Below are 24,544 nucleotides of genomic sequence, written 5' to 3'. Positions count from 1 at the left end.
AAAATAGCAGATCTACAAGCTCACAATGCATCACATTTGGCCATTTTCAAATGGCCGAAATGTATACGGCTGAAGTGGGTAATGTATGTTTTGTAATAGTAATAAAAATCTACAAAGTAACTAGTATCTAAAGTTTTCAAATAATAGTGGAGTAAAAAGTACAATATTTGCCTCTGAGATACAGTGGAGTAAAAGTACTTAAAATTAGAAATACTCCAGTAAAGAAAACATACCTCAATTGTACTTAAGTACAGTACTTGAGTAAATGTACTTACTTTACACCACTGTTATTAACACATCATTCATGAATCATAAGCCTTTATCTGGTGACAGATTGATACGCTATTCTGCATAATGTAACATCGGCATTAATGTGAATTAAGTGTCCAGAAGCACTTTGATAAACAATTAAGCCAAGACTCCCACAACTAAAACAATGCCTGGCTCATCAGAGATCCAATAGGACTACAATTCCCACGATGCAAAGCGCACTTCCAGTAGCGCTGCAGTGTGTCTCGCGCATGCGCACCGCGAGTAATTGGATATCAACTTGGCCAAAACAGAGCAGCGGGTGATAAAATGGTAGGTAAAAGATAACAAAACCCAGACCACATTTAGAACCCAGTTTAAACAGTGCAAATAAATGGCCATTATGAACGATGTGTGTGGACGGGGACGGGGACACCAGTATGAAGGGGAGCGGTGTGTGTGTGTCCTCTGTCAAAATGATGTCTGGTTGGTTCACTGTGTCGTGAATATGAGGGGAAATGGAAGGTCAGTTGTTGGTATTTTGAGCCCGGGGGGGCACGTACCTTTCCCTTTTTGGTGTCTAGTCTGCCCTGGATGCCGTGCCGTGCCGTGCCGGGTTAAGACTGCATACCCTGCCAACCAACTCCTCGCTCTCTCTCTCTCTCTCTCTCTCTCTCTCTCTCTCACACACACACACACACATACACACACACACACACACCCTGCTCTGGTAACTGGGTCGCGACAGACTAGCTCGTCTCTGTGAATGTGTTTGATCCACATCCAGCACCTCGGGTGGGTCAGGTCTCTGGACTGCAATCCTCCACATAGAAACATCCAGCTTTGAATTTATACCACCTTATAGATTCGTGTTATTCCGTTTCTGGTAAACAAACGCGTGCCAAACGCTGTCATGGAATTGTTCTTAAATATAGCGAGCTTTTATTTTACGATTATAGCTTGTGGCTTGAGTGCAGCATTGCCATCATTTTGTGAAGTTTTGACAGCTGTGATTATTGCTGCTACTACACGTTTTTGTTGATTGAAGGAATGTAAACAATAATAGCTTTGACTGATCTTGATACACAGTGACACAATTACACCGTGTGTCTTTGGAAACATTGGATTAAGTGTCTATATGTATTTTAACCACTGTGCTATGGTATTTATCTATTGTGTGTAATTGTATTGTAGTGTGTTTTGTTGATGTGTTTCTGCTGTAGTGGAGTGTGTCTATAATAAAGTTGGATTGAACAAAAATATGTATTCAAATTTAGCTAGCTTGCAATTACATAGTATACTGTACATATGCAGCTGTCTTGAGGTTTATCATAGCAACAAGTTTTCTGGCAAGATGTTTTAAAATATAGAATAAATATATAGAAATATATGGATCAAACCATCTGAAGGTTTAGAGGCATGTAATGTAATGGCATGAATTGCAATGAATTATGTGTGCTCCCATTCGTTTGTGTTGCAGCATAAGCTGAAGTCATCGCAGAAGGACAAGGTTCGGCAGTTCATGTCCTTCACGCAGGCAGGGGAGAGGACAGCCGTGTACTGCCTGACACAGAATGACTGGAAACTAGAAGTTGCCACAGACAACTACTTCCAAAACCCAGACCTCTATTATAAAGAATCCATGAAAACCTCTGTGGATCGCAAGAAGCTGGAGCAGCTCTACAACAGATACAAAGGCAAGCTCCAGTGGCAAACCGAAGCTCGTGTTTCAGAGCTCACCAGCTCTGAAAGGCGAATGTCATGCAACTTTTGTTGTGTGTTTTTTTTTCTTGCACTGCTAATACCTAATTTATACTCGCCAAAAATAAAAAGATCTACAATCCGTGTTGTCTTGTATAGTAGATCTGTTCTTGTTGGCAAGCGTCACCCTCATGCAATGGAGTATACATTTACGCTGAAGCACTTAAACGACGGGGTGCTCAGAGCTCTACACTTGGTCCACTCCTTTTTTTTCTTACACCAAACCTTTTTCCCATAAATGGCAGATATACAAGCTAACAACAAGTCGCAATGCGAGCTCACAATGCATTGCTATGCGACACGTTGCCACCTTGTACCCCCATAATAGGGACTCTTGGGTTCATGTGGTTAACTCACCTCTGTTGTCTTCACAGACCCCCAGGATGAGGGCAAGATAGGCATTGATGGGATCCAGCAGTTCTGCGATGACCTCACCTTGGATCCAGCCAGCATGAGCGTTCTGGTGGTGGCGTGGAAGTTTCGAGCCGCCACGCAATGCGAGTTCAGCAGGAAAGAGTTCCTGGATGGCATGGCTGAGCTAGGGTGAGCAGCTAGTGATGTGGTAGCCTTGCACACATATGCAACAAACTCAATGTTGCATTTAACCACTTAAGCCCTATAATACTTTATTTTACAACGAATAGTGTGAATAGTGTGTCACGATCTGACACAACCAAAATAGGGAAGCCAGTTTGAAAGTGGTTAAAGGTGCTGTTCATTTTTCAGATAGTGATAACTAAAGCATGGGATGAGAGTTGCCTATTGTATACTTAAATTGAGTGACCAGTTCAATGAAAATTGATCATGTAAAACTATTTGTATCAGAAAGACAAGCCGTGAAGGATCCAGAAGTCGTTGTTCTTACATCAACAGCTATATATTCAGCAGAATAGTCCATAGCAAATACAATTCACCATTGTGGAAATTTGCAGCAGTGGAATTTTGGTAAATTTGGTTTTGTGTTGCACGCTTTGGTGATGTTGTGTGTCTGTCTGTTCCCCAGCTGTGACAGTCCAGAGAAACTGAAGGCAATCCTCCCCAGACTAGAGCAGGAACTGAAAGACACAGGGAAGTTTAAGGACTTCTATCAATTCACCTTCAACTTTGCCAAGAATCCAGGCCAGAAGGGCTTAGGTAAGCCTACAAGTAGAACGTACAAGAAAGACCACTTTATCTAATAAAAAAAATAAAAATAAGAAACAATGCTGCTGGTTGCTGCAAAAACAAAGTGGTCTTCCCATCACAAAATAGTGCCAACTGTATATAAAAACAAGACACTAGATTACTTACTGCAAATAGCTTTAAAAGGTTGATTTTGTGCTGCTGAGGAGAACTTAGAAATGGCAACACGTTTCACCATGGTGTTTTCTTAACCACAGTATACTATGTCATACGACAAATGGCAAAAAAAATGCCAATCTACAGGCTCATAATGTGTCTCATCGTGAGCTTGTAGATCTTATTTTTGTCCCTACCAATTTCTCCCAAACAATTTGCACTTATCCAATTGGCCCAAAATAGGGATGCCAGGGCTAATGTGATTATACTTATATGTTGAATTATTTTGTGAGTACATAGATTGGTTAGTTGTTTTAATGGCGTGCCCACGGTATCCATTTTCATTATATAACTGGGTGTTCGCCAGTTATTAAAACATCTTAAAAAGTATTAATCAATTTTGCCGCCATTAAGGCCTTAAAAATTAGGAAATCTGAAATATAAATTTCAGTGCTCTTAAATGTTTTGCTTTTAAAAAAAGAGAAAATGTGGTAAATAAGTTAGACCGTTTAAATAGAAAATTCATATTCCTTTACGTGAGATTTTGTTTGTTCATCATTCCACAAGTAATTGAATGTGACTAATTGTGGACATACTGTACTAGAGGGGTCAAACCACTGCCACACGCTGACACGGCCAGGCGATGGTTAAACAGGCAGGGTATAGTGGATGGTAAATAACCTGCACCTCTGCCGCTGCATTTACAAGTACAATATATGCTTGCCACATTTCCTCTATCACGGTATCTTTTGGGATCTTTTTGGGAACTCTGACAGATAAATTAGTTGAGAAAAGTGAACAATCTTATGAAATGTTAAAAGGATAAAGGATAATTCCTTTTAACAGGTCGTTCATGAAAGTCCTTGCGGTCTTGTTTCCAATGAGAACCTGTGAGCAATTAGGGGTTAAGAGTCTTGCTCAGGGACAAATTTCATTTCATCGACACATATGCTGACCTGGCCTGGAATCGAACCTGGGGCAACCAGGGCCTCTGGCTCCCTAGGCGGGCTCACTAACCATTCAGCTCACTAACCATTCAGCTATGGCCGCCCCCTGTTTTGTATTAGAACAAAAGAGCATGTAAAGCTGACCCGAATGTGAAGCCGGTGTTATTCCAGATCCATTTCTACCTATTAATCAAGTAGTTGGAACAGTTAAAACCAGCTTGCTATGTTTCTTTTTTCTTTTTTTTTATAGCTAACTTATGGGAAAACAAGATCATCACTAATGCTCTATTGTATAATTAACTCTAGTACCAGTACCAGTATGAGTAGAAATGTATACTGTAGTTTGTGATTGATACTGTAGATTGTGATTGTAACAGGAAGAGATGAGAGAGAAGGCAGGAAGGAGACTTGGGATAAACAGATGAAGGAAACGTTGCAAAGCTGATTCAATATCTACAGAGATTGGAGGGAAATGATCAATTGATTCAAATGCAGAGCAGGAGTCAAGTGTTGGAGATGCAGATATATTAAGACAGACAAGAAAAAGACATAAAAAAGCAGTGAGAAAGGAAAGGAGCAGGTAATACTACACAGCACCACTGTTAAAAGAAGAAGGAAATAAAACAATATATATAATATGTGACTCGCATATTATATAATATCTTCAGTAAAACTTAAAATTATGATGAACAGCTTGGGCATGCTATGTAAATTATTTAGGGTACTTTTTATACAAGCAAAACAGCCTTAATATTGAATAAAGCCACCCTAACTGGTGCAACTGACCATGGTCAACATATGTTAACCAAATGGTTAACATATGTTCACATATCCAGTGCAGCCATAACCTGTGCCAGCCAGTACCTGAAAGTTGGTAATCTTGCTTTGGAATTGTTATGACTGAGATGGATTGCATTTCAATTGTTTTGATGTCAAATTTATCACAACTTTCCACTCACAGTGGTAATTAAGTACATTATTATATACAATTACAGTATGTACATTACTGATACCCTGCGTTGTGGTTTGCTACTCCGTATAGACCTGGAGATGGCGGTTGCTTACTGGAATCTGGTTCTTACTGGTCGCTTCAAGTTCTTAGACCTCTGGAATCGCTTTCTACTGGTGAGTGTGGGTCCCAGAACAAAACCTTGTGTTGTGATGTTGAACCATGTTTTAAGTATTGACTGTTTTGAGTGTTTAATTGTGTACAGACCTTCAAAAGTAATTTTATTCTATGAACAATTAATGTGAATCTGGATATGAATTTGAGTGTCAGTTCTTCAGGTGATTCTGTTGAACTCTGTTGAACTGTGCTGTATGTTATTTAGGAACATCACAAGCGATCAATTCCTAAGGACACCTGGAACCTGCTTCTGGACTTCGGCAATATGATAGCAGATGACATGTCAAACTACGACGAGGAAGGTGAGCTCATTAAACTCCTATGGAAAAAAGTTTGAGTGTATAATTTATGAATTCCATGATGAATCCTTATCATGATCGCAGGCCCAGATATCTACTGGTACTTGTGTATGACTTCTGCGACGTTTGTGCTGTTTTCTGTTTAATTGTTTGATTTTTTTTTTTTTTTACACTGTATTATTGCCATATCAGTGACCGTGAATAAAGGAGAATATATTCTTGTGGTCTGCTACCAAGCCAGCAGAGGGCATCTGCTTTATCCTTAACTATTACATCACAGGGAAGTTGACTTAATGAACTTGGCTATTGCATTAAAATCACTTGTCACTGTAACTGACCTTATTTTGTCTCTCCCTAGGGGCATGGCCTGTCCTCATAGACGACTTTGTAGAGTTTGCTCGGCCAATTGTGACGGGGGGGAAGCGCAAAACCATATAGTGCTGCCCTGGCTCCAAGCAAGGGGTGCAGTTTTTGTGTTTCTCCCATTTTTTTGACTGAGGATTTTTTATACACATGAGCCAAAAAGAGACTACTCGTCAATAAGCCTTTCTGCAGGCTGTCTGTGAGACTGTTCTGCCAGTTGTGAGAGACCATGGTTGGGGAGTGACCTGGGACGGCCCGTTCAGAAAGACAAATGAGAGGGGGAAACAACAGCAAGTGTTTTCTTTGGGTTTTTTTGTTTGCTACAATTTGACTGCCAGGGCGTCTGCAGTATTCCTCGCTGATGAGCAAACCACAAGTGGATGGCTTAGAACCGCTGCTCTGGACTTGGCTCGCTTAAGTGTCCCCTCCCCTCCCCAGGGCCACACCCTGGTCTGGTGGAGAGGGACGACAGCAGAAAGTGTGTTTTCTCTGCAGACGCTGAGATGATGAGGTGTGTGACAGTAGGATGTGGCCTCTTATTTTGCCAATAATGAATTGAATAAGGTGTTGTTAAATTCTGCATGTTTTTGTTTCCACCTGCATTAAGCAGTGCCATGGAAGATTGGGAGGAAAAAAACAGTTATCTACATTATTTTCACTGAGATTAAGGGGGGAGGTAACGGCTAAACACAATCACATTTCAGAGCAGAAAAGGGTGCTTGTTTGCCATCACATATATTATGTGTGTGTGTATGCGTGTGTGTGTGTGTGTGTTTGTGTGTGTGTGACTGCGTCTTTGTGCGCAAACTTCTGCCTCTATAATCTAAGATTTAAGAAAAGGAAAAAAAATCTCATTTGGTTTTATTGTAAAGTGAAAAAAAGGTCAGAATTGATAATCCACACTGATTAATGGTGTAAAAGTTCAGATCCACTTTTCATATTCAGATTGAGAATTGGAAAGAGCAGCATGCTTTTTGAGCTCAACACCAGCAGATACACTATTGTTACAGTTGTAAGATACTGTACCCATAGGATTATAGACATAGAGCTTTAGAAGAATGAATATATGAAAAATTAAGAAAACATTTATATCCATGATGAGAAGTATTTGAGAAGCATTTATAACACCTCTGCGTTTGTCCATTTTTTGTTCAGGTTTTTTTTTTTTTTGCAGTGTGTAAACTGTTGTACACAAGGAGAAACTGACCGGCACATTGACTGTTTTTCTACTCATATCCAGGTGATGACTTGTCTTGTACTTGCCAACTCTACCAACTGCACTGATTGACACTTTTTATGTTGTAGATCTTTTACCAGGTAGCACTGCACATATCTACATAGCTCTTCAGTTTACGTGACAGTAGTTATCACTTACATTGTACACTTTTGTAAACAAACGCCTACATCCCAGTTTGCTGTTCTATGTATTTTAACTTGTTTTTACACTGTTCGGGTAACTCTGTTGCTATTCACCTATTAGCAACTATATCCACATAGTGTTTTAGATAGGCGGGTGACAGTGGTATGTGATTTGACCATTTCACTACTCCAAACATTGAAAACTTCAATTCAAACACTTTGACACCTCGGTATGCTAAATGCATTCACTCTTGGCTAAACACGTGTAACATAAAATAGAACTCAGGTACCAGTAGTTCTCTCTTCCTCAGCATCAGTGGGAGCCAGAAGGCTAGCTTGTTTACTTTGTCAGTGTTTGCTATGTTCTCTGTGCTGAACACCACCCAGCCACACTGAGGTTCGCCTGCTACTAGTTAAATCGGAGCAACCGTGTTGTGGTTTAGGGCAGGGGCCATTGAAAGTACTGTATACACCTGTTTTAGTGACAAGCCTGTCAATAGGGAGCAGATGGGGATAGGCAGAGAGAGCGTTAGCCTTGATTTTCATCAGGTCAAGATAAGTATGTTAAAGTTCTCAAATGTTATCTGCCTAAATCTTAATCAGAGAAGTAGTACCATAGATACTAAAGGTAAAGGGAGGTGGGATGGTAATTAATATAATGATTATGCCTGCTTACACCAGATATGGTGTATTTAGACCAGTACCATCATGACTGTTAACCACTTTCAACCCGGCTAAAAGTTTAAAAATAAATATTTTTGAAAATCAGCCAAGTGGTTAAGATGGCCAGAAGATGGGTAAATGTGTGATGATTCTACTAATATAATAGGTAACGAGATGCGCTTGGATTCCACTTAGATGTTTTGGATATGTTGCAACCTTACTGATGAAAAGATTTGCTTGTTAATCCTCTTTCAAATCTTGGTTCCCTTTACAGTCAAAGATTGGGTACAATTGGATCAGTCTAGATGGCAATATAAAACCTTTTCCCTGTTCACATGTATTTGACTAATGACTGGAGATCATTTGTGGCTTTGAACATTACAAAAGAGACATCCTTCATTGTCCTAAAATGGTACATGTGGTACGTTTTATTTTAGTTGTCAAATGTGTTGTCAACTGTGTTTCTAGTCATGATCAGCTCATTCTGCTCAAAACAGTATTATTTCTGCTGGTAATAAAAAATATATATTGACAGCATATTGTCTTTTGTCATGGAGGCATACAGATCAATGTTGTGGGGGGAAAAGGTTGTCAATAAAGCATGTTTTATTACCACTTACTAAGTATGTCATTTACCCCAACAAGAAATGTATCCCTTGACAGAGACGTTGGTTTAGTAAGAGATACTGTATGAATGCAAGTTTACTTAATGGTTTGGGTCGCTACTCACCGGCCCTGACATCTAGAGTTCGGGAACTACGTCGCACCCGATCCGACCAATATGTCATTGTGTCAGTGGCTTTGTCAGAGTACCCGTTGCTCCTTGTGTGCCCATACAGTATCGAGATCTCTGTATCTGTCTGTCTACCTGTGTCCTTTTTGCCAGACCCAGGGGGTCGGCCTACAGGAGGCTTTGTCGGTCGGTCGGTCAGTCCCTCTTTTCCTCTGCACACACGTCATGCGAAGTCCGGCCATTCAGATTTCAACCACTAGGGGTCTGGCAGTGCTCCTAGGAGCACTTTTTCTAGTTATGGCCACGTATGGAGATCTCTGTATCTCTCAATCCTCGTCTCTTTATGCCCATATATTGGAATGTTTTTTTTTGTTTTTGTCTCATTCCTGAGCCAATACTTTGATGACCAGCGCGTCATCAAATTATTGGCTTAGGAATACGACAAAAACAAAAATCTCTGTGAATTCAAGGCTTCATGGGTTGAGTAATTGATAGAAAGTAAGTATGTTTTTGGGTGAAGTACTCCTTTAAGCCAATTTTAATATATGATAGGATGTGCTGTGTGTCAGCAATACTTCATGTCTATTATTTCGTGTTTGTGTGCGTACGTGTGTGTGTGTCAGCATCACAACACTTGACCCCTATCAGGTTGCATTCCTCTGTCGTCATCCGCAGCTCTCCTGCTCATTGTGCTCTCTCCAGGATTGGAGCTACATCGACTTTATCCAGTAACAGGTAGCACTGCTATAACCAGAGGGAAGGAGGAGGAAAGGGAAGAATAGGGGACGTGGATGAGAGCTCTTGAATGTTTAGACGGGGGTCTCTGGGTTAAAATTAGAGTATGGGCAAGGCTGTATCGCAAGATCCTGAATCCTGGAAAGTATTGGTGAGAACTGAAGTGTATGGCTCTCAAGTGCAGTGTACAAGAAAGGCCAATACCAGGCGATGCGGCAAGAGCATGGAGTAAGGGTCAATAGCCAGGGTGTGGGCGACTAGTGGGTTTACGCAGAGATGATGCTCCATTCTTATCCTCTCCCTGTGGGGTGAGAGGGGTGTAAACGAGACCCAGGACCAGCTGACAGACATGGAATCCAGCATAACAGTCCATTAACATCTCTGACCCCCAGACCAATCTATCAAGCCCCCACCCCCTCCCTTACTGCCTACATCACACCAACTAGCTTGTAGGCCATGGAGCCATGGGGATTGCCTTTTAAGGAGCCACCTGATCACAGTTGAGCCCACTGCCGCCCAACACAAAGAAGCTATGGTTGATAAAGGCGTGTGTGTGCATGCCTGCCCTCCGGACCGATGGAGTGTTTGTCTGTTAGAGAGTGATAGACTGGTGAGAGACATGATAAGGAACTGGGAGAGAGACTTAGGGGGTAGGCGGCAGTAGAGGTACGATGTACAACGTATTCTGTGTTCAGTCAGTGCAGAACTCTTTGAGCATGTGTGTGGCTGGGTTAAATCCTTGGGAATCTGTCAGGTGAGAGAGATTCCTTTGTGGAAATAGGGGCCATCAGAAGCTTAGTTGAACTTGTGGAAGAAAGCATTTGAACCGAGCTGTCCAGTTGGCAGTGGCTGACGATCTCTAATGGACTTCTAACCAGTGCAGTTTGTGTGTAAGAGGGACCACAGAAGTTTTAAAGGCATCAAGCATCATGGAGAAGTTCCAAGCAGCCATGGTTCTGGGTGCTGTGGGTGATGCCTTGGGGTACAGAAAGGGTCGTTGGGAAAGCTGCACATCAGGGCGTCAGATCCAAGAAGAACTAGCCTCACTGGGGGGCCTGGGGAACTTGAAGTTGGACGCAGATAACTGGCCCTTGAGTGATTCAGTGTTGATGCATATGACCACAGCAGCGGCACTTATAACAGGTAGGTGAGCATTTGTTGGAAAATGTTATGGAAGATTTATTATTTGCTCCAAATTGGAGAACTAGATCCAAATAAGAAGAATTGTTATTTTACATTTACAAATAAAAGTTTTAAGCCACAGTTTGTCAGCTGATACGCCACTTCAGAATTTGTTTTGTTTGTTTTATAGATCACACATTGTAGACATGTCTTTTAGCTTATTTGACTAGTTTCTAATTTATATATAGCTAGTATTCACTCATCTCTTCTGTACTAACATAAGACCCCACTTGTTCAGATCCACCTTTTAATCTTTCTGAAATATACAGAGGACCTGAAAAAACTTTCCATACAGACCATGAAAGTTGATCATCACTTTCTGGCACAATATTTCTTTAGGATAAATCCTACTGACATGCCTTAATCCAAACATGCAGCCATAAATAATCCAGCACCAGAAACAGATCCTTAAATGTCAGCCTCAAATGTGAAGGTCATCATTGTATTGTTTCATAATTTCATCACTTGTTTCAAGCTTTGTCACAGACTGGATGGGAGGTGCTAAAAGAGAATAGTCCAAAATAGAATGTTCTGGGAAAGCCTGATCCTCATCTCTTCCCCTGCTGAACAATAGCTGGTCAGAGACTTCAATGATCCTCCATGATCCTCCTTCCATGACCCTTCCATGATCCACCAGGATCATGTTTGGATACAGTTCAAAGCCAGTGACAGCAGTCCAGTGAAAGGCTGGTGACATCTTTTGAGATTAGGCCACTTGCGTGCACTGTACTTCCAATACACAGTAGAGAAACATGCACATAGAAACACACATTCAAACTCAAACAGGTAAAACAAGGGGTGCCCTGGTGGTGGCTCACCTGGTAAGAGCACATTCAGTACCACATAAATAAGGCCATATTCCTTTTTGCAGATGGCCCGGGTTTGAATACAACCTGAGGCTCTTTGCTCTGTCACCCCCCCTCTCTCACTGTAACCATAGAAAATAAAGCACAAATGAATCAAATAAAAGACATTCCTTGCAACTATTTTTATACAGCTGAATACAAAATGGTAGATTGATGTCTCACCATAAACATAAAACAAACAAACAGGTATTTTAATCATTTTCTTTTGAACCACTTTTAGTAGAATATCTTCGCTTCGGGGAGAAACCAGCTATCTCAACTTTTCAACTTTTTGTATTTTATCAAATAAATCAGTGCTATTGAACACCCTTTACATCTGTGTGTAGATTTTACAAATATTGAACCAAAGAAAATTATTAAAAAGCGCTTATGAGTAAAAACACGGTCGGTCAAACCACCTGACTTGGAGTTTTTTTCCATTTTTTCCAGTTAGACGGGATCTATTTTTTCCACATTAATGGTCAAAAAGTGATGATAATATAAGGACACATTCAAGTATCTGACAATGGCTAAAGTCACCATACCAACTTTGATGAGGCAGTTCTAAAAACGTGTTTTCTTCTTTATTTCCTGAAAAGTTAATATTTTGAACATAGCTGGTTTCTTTCTGCCCGACAGCAGCAATATGTTCCCTCTTTACACATTGATCATGTCTGTCTCTGCTCAATTCACTCGACTGTACCTCAATCCAGGCCGTGAAAGCCCTGTCTCTTGCCAAAGCCTATACTACTAAATTAGAAGGGATGCTCTGTGACTATGTGTCACATAACCAAAGCTCTAGGTCCGCTGGTGGTTCCCAGTGGACCCCCCCTAACGCGTGGAAACATCTACTCACCAATCCTGCAGGCATTCTTGGCCTAATCTGCAGCCCAGCAAGCTGAATCTAAAATTAGCTCACCATGCATGCCAAACATGAATGACGCAGTTACTGTGTGTGTGTGTGTGTGTGTGTGTGTGTGTGTGTGTGCGTGCGTGCGTGCGTGCGTGCGTGCGTGCGTGCGTGCGTGCGTGCGTGTGTGTGTGTGTGTCCAGACTTTTGGTGCTTGGAGGACCTGTATCGGGAGCTTGTACGTGTCTATGTGGAAGCTATGGTGTCACTTCAGGGGCGCGCTCCTGATCCTACCACCACGGAGGGCTGCGCCCATCTCAAACCCCACAATTTCCTGCTGGCCTGGCACACACCCTTCAATGAAAAAGGTGTGTTTTTCTTCTGCAAATTTTTTTTAATGATAATGTAACATTTTATGAGCGTAAACATAATTCACTGGTTCCCAAACTTTTTAGCTCGAGACCCAAAAGAGAAATTAAACGTTTGCCCGGTACCCAAACTAGAGAAAATAGAAGATCTACAAGCTTATGAGCTTGTAGATCTGCTATTTTCACTACTTCAAAACTCAAGTTTTTTATTCATTTTATTTATGGGAATTATTTGATTTTCTGATTTTATTTATAAAATACTTTTGGAAAATGTTGGAATTGTTTTTAATTGATGAAAAGTTTTTTTTTTTTAAAAAGTGTTTTTCTTTTGTTTAAACTTTTAAAAATCTTTTGTAATAAGATATATATATATATATATATATATATATATATATATATATATATATATATATATATATATATATATATATATATATATATATATATATATATATATATATATATTTTTTTTTTTTTTTTTTTTTTTTAAGGAAAAAAGGGGATATTTACTCGCGACCCACAAATGGGTCCCGACCCACTGTTTGGGAAACAGTGACATAGATAACATGACTGCATGTGTACAAATCTGTGTCTTTGTGTCCAGGCTCTGGCTTTGGTGCAGCCACCAAAGCCATGTGTGTGGGTATGAGGTACTGGCAGCCTGAGAGACTGGACACGTTGGTGGAGGTCAGCGTTGAGACGGGCAGGATGACCCACAACCACCCCACAGGTTGGCACATATTAACCACTTAATCCCTATTTTATACTTTGTTGTACAACGGAGTCGTGTGGCAAACACAGTCGGATCTACCTGAGCTTAAAGATCTTTTATTTTTATTTTTATTTTTCTACCAATAATGACCAATAATGATTTCAAGATTCAAGAGGCTTATATTTGTCACTCACTCATACAGGTACAAGCAGCAAAATGTTGGTGTGGCATGTTCCACAAAACTGTGATAACAGTACAACAGTACAACTAGATAATACTGTACGTAATAAAATATATATATATATATATAAAGAAGAATAAAGATGCAGAAATGGAAAAAATGAAGTTGTCATTAGTACAGGTTAAACATGTACAAAATAGGGATGAAAAGTTGAAAGTTGTTAACAATCACGTCACTTTCCTGATGAAGGCAAAACATATAGAAGAGATGATATCCAATAAATGTTGGATGTGAGTAAGTGTGTGGTCTTCCTTTTTGTATTCCATATTCTTCTGAGCGATGACCTTCAACCCCCCCCCCCCCTAAAATAATAAAAAGTCTGCATATTGCCATACATTTTTCACGTATTGACTATATTCACAAGGCCACTGTACCCAGATGTCATACTCGGGAGGTAGGAAATCCCAGCCCAACACGGTGGGGTTTTCAGCTCAGGAAACTGAAAGAAGAGACATTTGTCTTAACATATGTTTTGTCTGACCATATTCTTACAGGAGCAATTTTGCTCATACAATGTCAGAGCACAAAAGTTCCTTTCCCACCCACTGAGTATGACATTAGAGCAAACTGGCTGTTGTGTGGTAATAATGTCTTTTCTTGAACCAACATTTCACTGCACATACTTGTATGAGTAAATGACAAATACAAATCTTTAAATCGTAACAATGTATTGTACACTCTGTAAATTCAGCCAAACCATGGGTTTAAATTCTCTCTAGGCAATGTTGTCATAGTGATAAAAGGTGGGTATCTTGGCTTCAGGCTTCCTGGGCTCCATGACCACTGCGCTGTTCGCATCCTATGCTGTCCAGGGGAAGCCCCCGGTGACCTGGGGCCGTGACCTTATGAAGGTCATCCCAAAGGCAGAGGAGTACTGCCGGAAGACCATACGACACATGGCAGGTCAGAGTGCATACAGTATGTGTGTGGACTGCACAGTGGTGTCCAAAAGATGCATGCACACCAAAATAACTTTCAAGGAGCAGAGTCTGAAACCAATTTGACTGATCAAGTCTTTATCAGAACATCAGATGTCCTTGTTGAAATGTTAACTGTCCCGGATTAAATTGGTTGTGTGAAACTTTTCAAAATGATGTTCTGAACAGTAGACCATTTTGGTTTCATGGTCCAATAATCTGGGGTATAATTATGTTCTCATACAGAAGAAAATGTGATATTTTTCAAAATACGACAAAATGCCCCAAAATATTAAATATACTATGGATAAAATATATTGGAAATAATATATTTTTTAAATATAATTACAAGGAGAAGTCCAACGCATTCAGCTCGGTGCTCAACAGGGACAACTTGAATATTCAAGAAGAAAAATATCTGGGGATTGGGCTCTTCAGGGGAGACTACCCAAGTAAAACACTGGAGCACTCGACTGGTCTGCACGTATTTATTAGTCAAACGGTTGACCCTGAGGAGTCGAAACGTCAGTCACCCCTGCAAAATGATAAGTACATGCAGACCAGTCGAGTGCTCCAGTATTTTATTTGGGTAGTCTCTCCGGAAGAGCCTCTGTATTTTTCTTCTTGCCCAAATATAATGTCAATATGTCATATAATAATATGTCAATATTAGCAAACCAGTGTTCATGTGTGTAACCTTATAATAACCTGTGTTATTATGTAGAATATCAGGAAAATTGGTTCTACTTTGAGGCCAAGTGGCAGTTTTACCTGGAAGAGCGAGGGATAGAGGAGGAAGGACAGAACAAACCCCTGTTCCCTGATCGCTACGATGCTGAGGAGACAGACAAGGTAACGCTTCAACCAGGGTTTCCCAAACTTTTCTATGGCAAGGTCTCCCAAATAGGAATAGCCATAGCTATTTGAGGGACCTTGCCATGATCTACAAGCCAGGCTGTGACTAATTGTGAGCTTGTAGATCAGCAAAAAAAATGTTTTACCATAATGACATGCACATGAACTGAATTTGAAACTACAACTTTTATATTGTACGCATTATCCATTATCCTGTCCTTTCCAATTGGCTCCCCCTGGTGGCACCCCTTGGGTCCCCATTTTGAAAACCAGCACAAACACACAGTAAAATCCAGAGTGTTAACCTATGATTAGAATGAACACTCTCGACAAAGGGCAAAGGGCAAAAGATACATTAACAGGATGTTACTGTACACAGGGCAAAATAACATAATACTCATATCATATTAACACATTCCTGAACATACAGATGTATAAACGCTGGAGCTCTGAGGGGCGCCCAGGCCGTAGGGGACACGATGCCCCCATGATCGCCTATGATGCCCTTCTGGCAGCGGGCAGCGACTGGACAGAACTCTGCCGGCGGGCCATGTTTCATGGTGGTAGGTAGCAGCATCCAACTAAAGAACACTACAAAACACATAAAAGCAGTGTTGGAAAGTAACAAAGTACATTTACTCAAGTACTTAAGTACAATTTTGAGGTACTTCTACTTTACTGGAGTATTTCCAATTTTCAGTACTTTTACTTCTACTACACTACATATCAGAGGATCAGAGGAAATATTGTACTTTTTACTCCACTACAATTGTGTGAAACCTTGAGTTACTAGATTTTGATTATTATTACAAAACATACATTAACCACTTCAGCCCTATTTAAACTTTGGGTATTTTCAAAAATATGTATATATTTGTACACATACTAGATAATAACTTGTCAAACAGGACATTCTGCATAATGAGTACTTTTACTTTTGTTACTTTAAGTATATCTTTTAAGTACTTTTGTACTTTTACTCAAGTCAATTTTGATTACCGGACTCTTACTTGTGACAGAGTGTTTCTCCATTGCAGAATTGATACTTTTACTTTAGTGCTTTTCCCACCACTGCATTAAAGACATCACAATGCCTGCTGTGCTGACTGAGCCCTTCCACAACTCATTGTGTTGTTTCAGGTGCTGGTGAAGCCACAGGCCTGATAGCAGGTTGTCTGTACGGCCTCCTATATGGCGTTAGCCAGGTTCCCAACGGGCTCCACCAGGATCTAGACCGACGGCAGCGGCTGGAGGAGCTGGGAGCTGCACTCCACAAGGCAGCATCTGCAGAGAAGTGCACAGAGAAGTAACCTGCTCTGCTCTACACTGGTGTGACCCCTACTGGGTTTCAGAGGACCTATGGCTGCTTACCTCTGTCCCATACTGCCCCCTAGTGCACCGTAGTGGTATCTCAATAGCCTCAAGTGGTTACTTTCCTCTCTGTTTTCTCCCCCTCTCCCCCTGCTTACTCCATTCAATCCAAAGGTGCTCTATTGAGGGGGGAATAATTTATTAAATAAGCAACTGTTTTTTTTTTGTTGATGATGTGTGATTGTGTTTTTCTGACACCAGCTAATATGAAATTATTGTATTGGCGGGTAAAGTAATCTGATCCTGGTTGTTTTGAAAGTAACTACCCCCTAAGGATAACCCTCTTCCCTGACCACTCGAAAGCTAACCTGCATTAACCTTCAGCACATACACTGAGTCAATTCAAACTAGTTACATATTGTTTGTTTGATACAATTATCTCTGGATTTTGCACAGCCTATTGTGCACAACCTAAATGATTTTAATCACGCCTCCTCTTCAGAGAGCTTATATTTTTCAGATTTGTAGCAAAACATACTTATTACCTGAACCTCAGGTGATCTATAAAATCCATACTTTTTACGTGGTTGATTGCTGTACGTATTGATAGTGATTTTTAGGTTATTTTAACATATTATTCGATGTATGTAGACTATGCAATAATGAAGCTCCACATGGCATTTACGTAAATGTGATTAGTTGCTATCATCTGCACTGTGATACATCCTTATGTATGTTTTACTGTATATGGTAAATTCACCACAACATGGTGGTTATTAAATCTGTTATTATTTGATTAAAATGGACTCCACTATACCACTCCTGAAGTCCTTGTCTGTCTTACCTTAAAATGATAAGTAATGCAACATTAATAACTGGCTCCCTATCTTCTTTTCCTACATTTCTAGCCTATTTCTTGTCTCTTCTTTTACCCGACCCAGCCTGCTATTCCCTAATCACATTTAACAGCTACGGCACTGCTAAATTAGTTCATTTCAAGTTTAGTTTTTACCTTACTTTCTTTACTACACTGACTAACGTTCACTCAATAAATAATATAGAAGTTCGGCACCGCTTCACGTTTTCAAAAAGGTAATTGAGTCCATACACTTTACTGTAAAAATCTGTAACCGCTTCCTATACCTGGTTAGAAGAAGTATGGGGATTTAGTTGTGTATATCCTCTATTCTCCACAGATTGGGTTCCAAGAAAAGTAAAATCAGCCCTGATTCCAGCATGCTGAAGAAGTTGGTCAGAGACCGGAGCTGTCGTCCAGAGCTCCGAGGTATTCTAGAGAGCCTGCTACACTACATAACTCAGAACTTTGCCAACCACACTGGCACGGATGGAATCTTGGAAACCCCAGAGGCAGTTTCAACACCTGAGAGGAACATGAGAGACGGTCAAATGACTGAGGCTCCAAGTAAACAAACTCAACTAAAGTCAAAATCCAGGTTCACTGATGCACAGAAAATTACAGAACACAAGAGAGGAGGGAACAGTTCTAGCAAATTTCGGAAGCATGGAGTAGATAAAACAGTAGATGACAAAGCACCACGACGGCTCACCTCGTTCCAACTCCTCCAATCCAAATTTATGAGATCCACACCCAAACCACCAATGACCAACCAACGCGATGTGGGGGCTCTGGCTTCAAAAGGAAGAGGGGGAGGCTGTTGCCCCCAGAGTCAAAACAAAGAGCCTGCTTTGGACAATAGGGAGAGTTTTAATCCTAAAGGAGGCCAAGGGCTGAAGAGAGGAGGCAGTGTGAAAAATATAGTGGCAAAGTTTGCTATGGCTGAGCACAAAGAAAGGAGAGTGGATGTACTGGGGCAACAGTCCATCAAGCCTAGACAGATTGGGAAAGGGCCTCTGCTCTCTTCATTAATGGAGAAGTTTGAAACCATGGCAACCGTCTATAAAGGAGGAGACTTGAGATGTTCCAAAGAAAGGCCTTTGGGAGGAGTGAAAGTTTCAAGTCATATCAAGCAGATTATGAGTTGTCATGGAAAAGAGCAACAGCAGGAGACATGTCAAACTGTCAATTCACCAAGACAACTGAAGCAGGTGAAGACGACATCTGCTGGGCTACAGCCGAAACAAAACAATTCAACTTCAGATGGAGATAAACAAAGACCAGAGCAACGTGGCAATGTTATAGATCAAACTGTGCACAGACAAAGACAACCGAAGCAGGTCAAGATGACAAATGCTGGGCAAAAGCTGATAAGAAATGATTCAACCACAGATGGAGATAATCGAAGACCAGAGCAAACCGACAATGTTACAGTTTTAGATCAAACTGCCCACACACGAAGACAATCGAAGCAGGTGAAAATGAGATCTGCTGAACAAACCCTGATAAGAAATGATTCAACCACAGACGGAGAACTACAAAGAACAGAGCAGCAAGTACAAGTTAGGCCTACTGTTTCAGATCAAAACGTCCATGGACAAAAACAGTTGAAGCAGATCAAATTTAAATCTGGTGGGCAACAGTTACGATGTGATTCAACCACGGATGGACAAGAACAAACACCAGAGCAGCAAGTTAACGTTTCAGATCAAATTGTTCATGAAAACAAATCTAAATCTGCTGAACAACAGCTGAAAGGAAATAATTCCACCACAGAAGGGGAAGTGCAAAGAGAAGAGCAGCCAATTGGTGTTACATTTTCAGCAAGAGAAGATTTAACACAAAGAGAACTAAATCAATTGACAGCCAAGCAAGTAATGGACCAGGCTTCAGATCAAAACAAGTTTGGAGGTTCAGTGCAAGTTATAAAAAGGCAAGTTTCTGATGACACTGTACAGACCTGTTGTTCGGGAGAAGATAGCACAATTAAGAGTGCAGTTCATAGTCTGCAAAGTAAAGCTCAAATTTTGAAATATGCAAGTCTGCAGCAACTTCTCCATTCAATTCAATCTGTTGTAGAGTGGTCACTCCAAGAGCCACAAAGACTTACACCTCACATGGAGAGCTCAGTGAAGCGGCATGAGGCCATTACTCTGCCTTGCCCTTCTGTGTGGAACTTAGAATGTGTTGAATCCTCCCCTGAGCAATGTTTAGTGCAACCCAAACCCAGGACCACAGAAAGCCCCCTATCTCTACATCCAGAAAATATATGCACCCAGGCAAGGGAAGCTTCTGATGTGGACGCACAATACTCTAACATTGAGAGAAGTACACGTGGACCTTCTAATAGTGCTAGTGATGGGAATGGTCCTCTCAAACGCTCAAGTGAGGGGCTTTGTATGTACACAGCTCAAACCCCTGTATTAGACAGGGTGGTGAGACAGCCAGATGCATCCCAAGTTCATATCACTGCAACAGGACTGCCCAAGTACCCGATTCCACGACCTGATCAAACCAGCTCCTCCCCTCTTACAGAACCACACCCTGGATATATGACCCCCGCAGTTACCATGTGTCTTTCATCTTCAGATAATGATCTGACTGATCTCAATGCTGGAAAAGCTACATTGGAGTATTTAAAAGACCGTGTAACTAACATCAAAGTGCAAGCGTTCGATATGGCATCACAAGACTGTCCAACAGATGATAAGTTGCAGGAGATAGAAGAGGAAGGGGAGAGAGGAGAGGACAGAGAGACACTCGAGCACAGAGACAAAGTCAATACTTTGCATTGTTCTACTCTTTCTGAGGTCACTACAAGCAAATCATCACTGGACGGCGGCAAGAACTCAGTCCCAATGCAATCTACTACAGAGATAGACCAGCCTCAAACAGGCGGCCACAATGAGAGACCAAAGTACAGGACTATAAACTACGGCGATCCCTCAGTGAAACGCACATATAAGCCCAAAATCATCCGTTTCACAGACACCTTTACTTTCTAGATTAGTCATAAGGCACCTACACACTGTACAACTTTTAAAGTCTAATCTCATTTGCCTTGTACTCTACCCTCACACTCTACAGTGGAACCTAGCATGTAATAGTATATCCAGTGGACCTCATTTAACCATATTTCTGTGTAACTATGTGTACTTATTACTTATTTTATGACGGAACAAAGAACAAAATGAAACATGCAAATGCAACACATTTCATCAATCAAATGTTTGATGTAGTTTATCTGCATTGGATCTTTTTAAAATATACTTGTATTAAAATATATTTCTTAAAACATTTTGTGTTTATTGCTTGATAAAATAAATTGAAAATGGAAAAAAAATCTTTGATTTAACTCTTGGTGTATTTAATAACAGTAGCAATAACCCCCATATAACCTAGGAGTTCATCTGGTGTTGGTTCCTCTGCAAACATTGCACCTTTCATGTCATGTGCTTGTCAAGGTTGAGGTGTTGCATCATGGACCAGGCTGTGCAAGGGAAACAACAACATTGCATTAACAAGCTCATCTGAACCAATCTGCATGTCTCAACATGACATCCGGTCTACTTGCAACAAGAAGGTTACAATATGTTCTCCTACTGTGTCAATACTGTTAACACAACAGGTTGGTTAAATGCTGAACAAATATTGCGAGCAAACATTCACACCGCAGGGAAATAAATACAGGCTAGGCTGTGCAATGGTGAATTAACCTTTCAATGTTATTTGTAGGTCACATGCATTGTATTTGTATTTTATGTTTTTAGTTATTATTATTATTATTATTATTATTATTATTACAACAAAGAGACAGTTACACAGTTTAAGAGTTTTCTTTTAGGTAGGCATATTTCCTCTTTCATTTTCATTGGCAGAAGGTGGAATTGTTTTTTGTTATTGTCATCATATTAAGTAAAAAAGTGAACACCTAACAAGGGTTTAATAATTGTGATTCTTTTTTTTAAAGAATCTCTTGTCCCATATTGTTAATGCTAGACCCTCTTCTTGTGATCATCTGAGCAGTACATGTTACAAACGTTAACCAAGATGAGCATTCATTGTACACAGAATTTACACCCTAATTTAACATGAGAAAATGTTAAACAAAGACTCTGAGTTTTTCCCAAACACAGATCATGCTTAAAGATACAAGGGCTTTACAAGTGCCAGCTGTATGTGCTGTGTTTGCAGCAGTATATAACCTACATATATGTGCTTCTAATTCTGTATGTTGATTTTATTTTTGTGTATGTGTTTTTAACATCAACCTGCCCATGGACAATAGATTAAAAAAATAGCCATATGGATCAAATCTGGCATATTTACATACACTAATAGTGATTTTAATTCATGTGTATTGTATAAACTAAAAACACATGACATGTTTTGCCTGTTTTCCATAATTACCCACAACACATTGATTTTATGCTTAAAGGCTTCAAGGCTTGTGCAGTTATTTGTGGAATTACCATTCCTAAGTGACCACATCTAATGATGGACGCATGATTTCATGCTGCAGCCTGCAAAGTCAGGCATGCCAGTGATTGGCAGTGGTGGAAAGTAACAAAGTACATTTACTCAACTACTAACTGTACAACTAAGTACAATTTAGAGATATATTTATTTTACTTGTGTATTTACATCACTTGATACTTTATACTTCAACTCCACATCAGCAAATATTGTACTTTTTACTCCAATGAAATTATTTGAAAATATCAGCTACAAGTTTCTTTGTAGATTTGGATTATCTTCCTACAAAACATATCTTAACCGATTATGCCTTTGAATTAGAGCTTTCACTTTGGCACTTTAAGTATATTTTGATGTCAATACTTTTGTAATTTGACTCAAGTAACATTTTTAATACAGAACTTTTGCTTGTAACAGAGTATTTCTACATTGCGGTATTGCTACATTTTCGTAAGTAAAAAATCTGAGTGCTTCTTCCACCACTGCTGATTGAAAGATCACCCATCAATCCCTGCTACCCAGAAGATCAATTACCTTGCAGGAACGAGTGTCATTTGGCCTTACTTCAGTCTTCTGACAGGAGGAAGATGAAACGCCAACATCCATCTTCCGTATCTTCCTTCTATCCACAAACTGTATCCTGAGGATTAATATAATGGGAGGATGACAGACACATAGAAAACATTGGCAGAAAATAAAGACACTGGTGCAGTGGTGGACAAAGTATTCAACCCCGGTACTATAGAATAAATATAGATGCTTCCGGACTGGTCAAATATTACTTAACTACAAGTGAAAGATGCTCAGTAAAATATGTACTTGAGTTGAAGACAAGTACTTGCTTTAAAAAATATATAAATATTCAAAAGTATGTGCTTTTAAAAATATTCAAAAGTACAAATTACAAAATAATATCAATACATTGATTGCTGTACTGAAATGTTGCCATTTTCTAAAGAAATGTATACATTTCAACAAAAAAAACAAAAAAATCAATAATAATAAGTGCAATATTTGTCTTTGAAATGTAGTGGAGTGAAAGTCATAAGTATCCAAAACAAATAAGTAAATGTATTCAAAACTCAGATGTACTCAAGTAAAGGCACATACTGTTCATCACTGACTCAACTGAGGTGAGGAGCTAGCTTCCAGACATCACAATCTGTGTGGCACCATTGACACTGCTTCCTCAATCTCAATGAAGTTAATTGGCCCCCAGGGGTCCTTGAGTGGGTCAGGGCAGGGGGTCCCCAGCTAAATGATTGATAGGTTAGTTGGGAACCAAATTGACCCTTATGGATCTGTAACTCTGAGAGCATACAAATGGTACAAATGGATTTGGTTCCATTTGTACACATTCAACCTTCTGAGTTAAAATAACACTGAGGATTGGAAAGGGTAGATTGAGTCCCAGAGATAAAATAAATAAATACAATAAAATGGTAGGCTATCAATGGATTTCAAACTTTTTCATGACATGTCATAGACCCCAAATAGATTTTCATCAGGCCACAGCCCAATTCCTTTCCTACGCATTCCTTTTCAAATAATTGTGTGCTACATTATGTAGGCTACCCTGATCTGTAATAATGTTGATGATATGCTTGATACAAATGATATAATTGTCATAAGAAATAGATGTTGGCACTACTGAAACATATTGTTAAAATGATCACTCTTCAATTTTTTGTAATACAATAATTTCAAGTGAATTGAAATATAATTAAATTAAACTAGGCTATTTCTCATGTGGCTGAGGACCTCCTGGAAGTTAGCCTGACACTCAGCCTGAATTTTCATTTCGTTTCACTCCTGAACATATTTTTTAATGGGCATGGCTAGCGATTCACGGGCTGCCGGGGCTGGAGCCAGGCTACCTGGAAGTGGAACCCCTCAAGAACCCCACTTTGAAAACCACACTGGCCTAATAATGCATATCAAACTGGGGGCCCTTGAAATTATTTGAGGGGTTAAGAATTACAGCCATAGCAGGTGTGTGTGTATGTGCCCTGTGAATGGACGTGATCACAGCAGTGAAGTGAAGCACTGATGAAGCACAGAAACGGTTGACGTCAGGTGAGAAATTCCTTATCAACCTGATATGGGAGTGGCACTCGTTTAACCCCTTCACGCTCAGTTTCAGGCGTTCGTCCTCCTAGCCCTGGTCCAGAGCTTTAGTGAGTTCAAAACTATTTCACTACTCACCGAAACAAAGGCAGTTTGGACGTATTTCACCATCTGGTGAAATACGTCCACCAGATGGAAATTATTTTATCTACTCCACTGCGCCCTCTACAGATCTGGTCAAAGGTAATTTATATTGACAAGATCTGTAGAGGGCGCAGTGGGGTAAATACAATAATTTACTGTATAATAATAATATTATACAATAATATTACACAGAGAAGGTAGGGTGCT

At 40.1% G+C, this 24,544-nt stretch overlaps 2 protein-coding genes across 2 annotated transcripts; both read left to right on the top strand.

Moving 5' to 3' along the window:
- Nucleotides 1–194: 194 nt before the first annotated feature.
- dcun1d2b (DCN1, defective in cullin neddylation 1, domain containing 2b) lies at nucleotides 195–8,582 on the top strand. Its single transcript, XM_084056356.1, is given in 8 exon segments — nucleotides 195–566; nucleotides 568–582; nucleotides 1,730–1,946; nucleotides 2,385–2,553; nucleotides 3,014–3,144; nucleotides 5,278–5,360; nucleotides 5,567–5,663; nucleotides 6,019–8,582. Coding segments are annotated over 8 exon segments (879 nt in total). The 5' UTR covers nucleotides 195–479; the 3' UTR covers nucleotides 6,099–8,582.
- Nucleotides 8,583–10,102: 1,520 nt separating this feature from the next.
- On the top strand, nucleotides 10,103–17,613 carry adprhl1 (ADP-ribosylhydrolase like 1). Its single transcript, XM_084049099.1, has 7 exons — nucleotides 10,103–10,656; nucleotides 12,594–12,758; nucleotides 13,363–13,488; nucleotides 14,474–14,614; nucleotides 15,353–15,480; nucleotides 15,914–16,046; nucleotides 16,624–17,613. Exons 1-7 carry the CDS (start codon nucleotides 10,443–10,445, stop codon nucleotides 16,791–16,793), a joined length of 1,077 nt encoding a protein of 358 aa, XP_083905225.1. The 5' UTR covers nucleotides 10,103–10,442; the 3' UTR covers nucleotides 16,794–17,613.
- Nucleotides 17,614–24,544: the final 6,931 nt, after the last annotated feature.

Source organism: Gymnoscopelus microlampas, assembly GCF_963454915.1.
Source record: "Gymnoscopelus microlampas genome assembly, chromosome: 1".
In the NCBI taxonomy this organism is placed as follows: domain Eukaryota; kingdom Metazoa; phylum Chordata; class Actinopteri; order Myctophiformes; family Myctophidae; genus Gymnoscopelus; species Gymnoscopelus microlampas.
Note: the sequence above shows the minus strand (reverse complement) of the source record. Positions and strands in the feature narration are given on the sequence as shown.

Bases quoted from the DNA above. Each gene is read 5' to 3' on its own strand.
- adprhl1 (XM_084049099.1), top strand. From the start codon at position 10,443: ATGGAGAAGTTCCAAGCAGCCATGGTTCTGGGTGCTGTGGGTGATGCC. The intron at 10,657-12,593 runs GTAGGTGAGCAT...GTGTGTGTCCAG, and splicing joins AGCAGCGGCACTTATAACAG to ACTTTTGGTGCTTGGAGGAC. The intron at 15,481-15,913 runs GTAACGCTTCAA...CTGAACATACAG, and splicing joins ATGCTGAGGAGACAGACAAG to ATGTATAAACGCTGGAGCTC.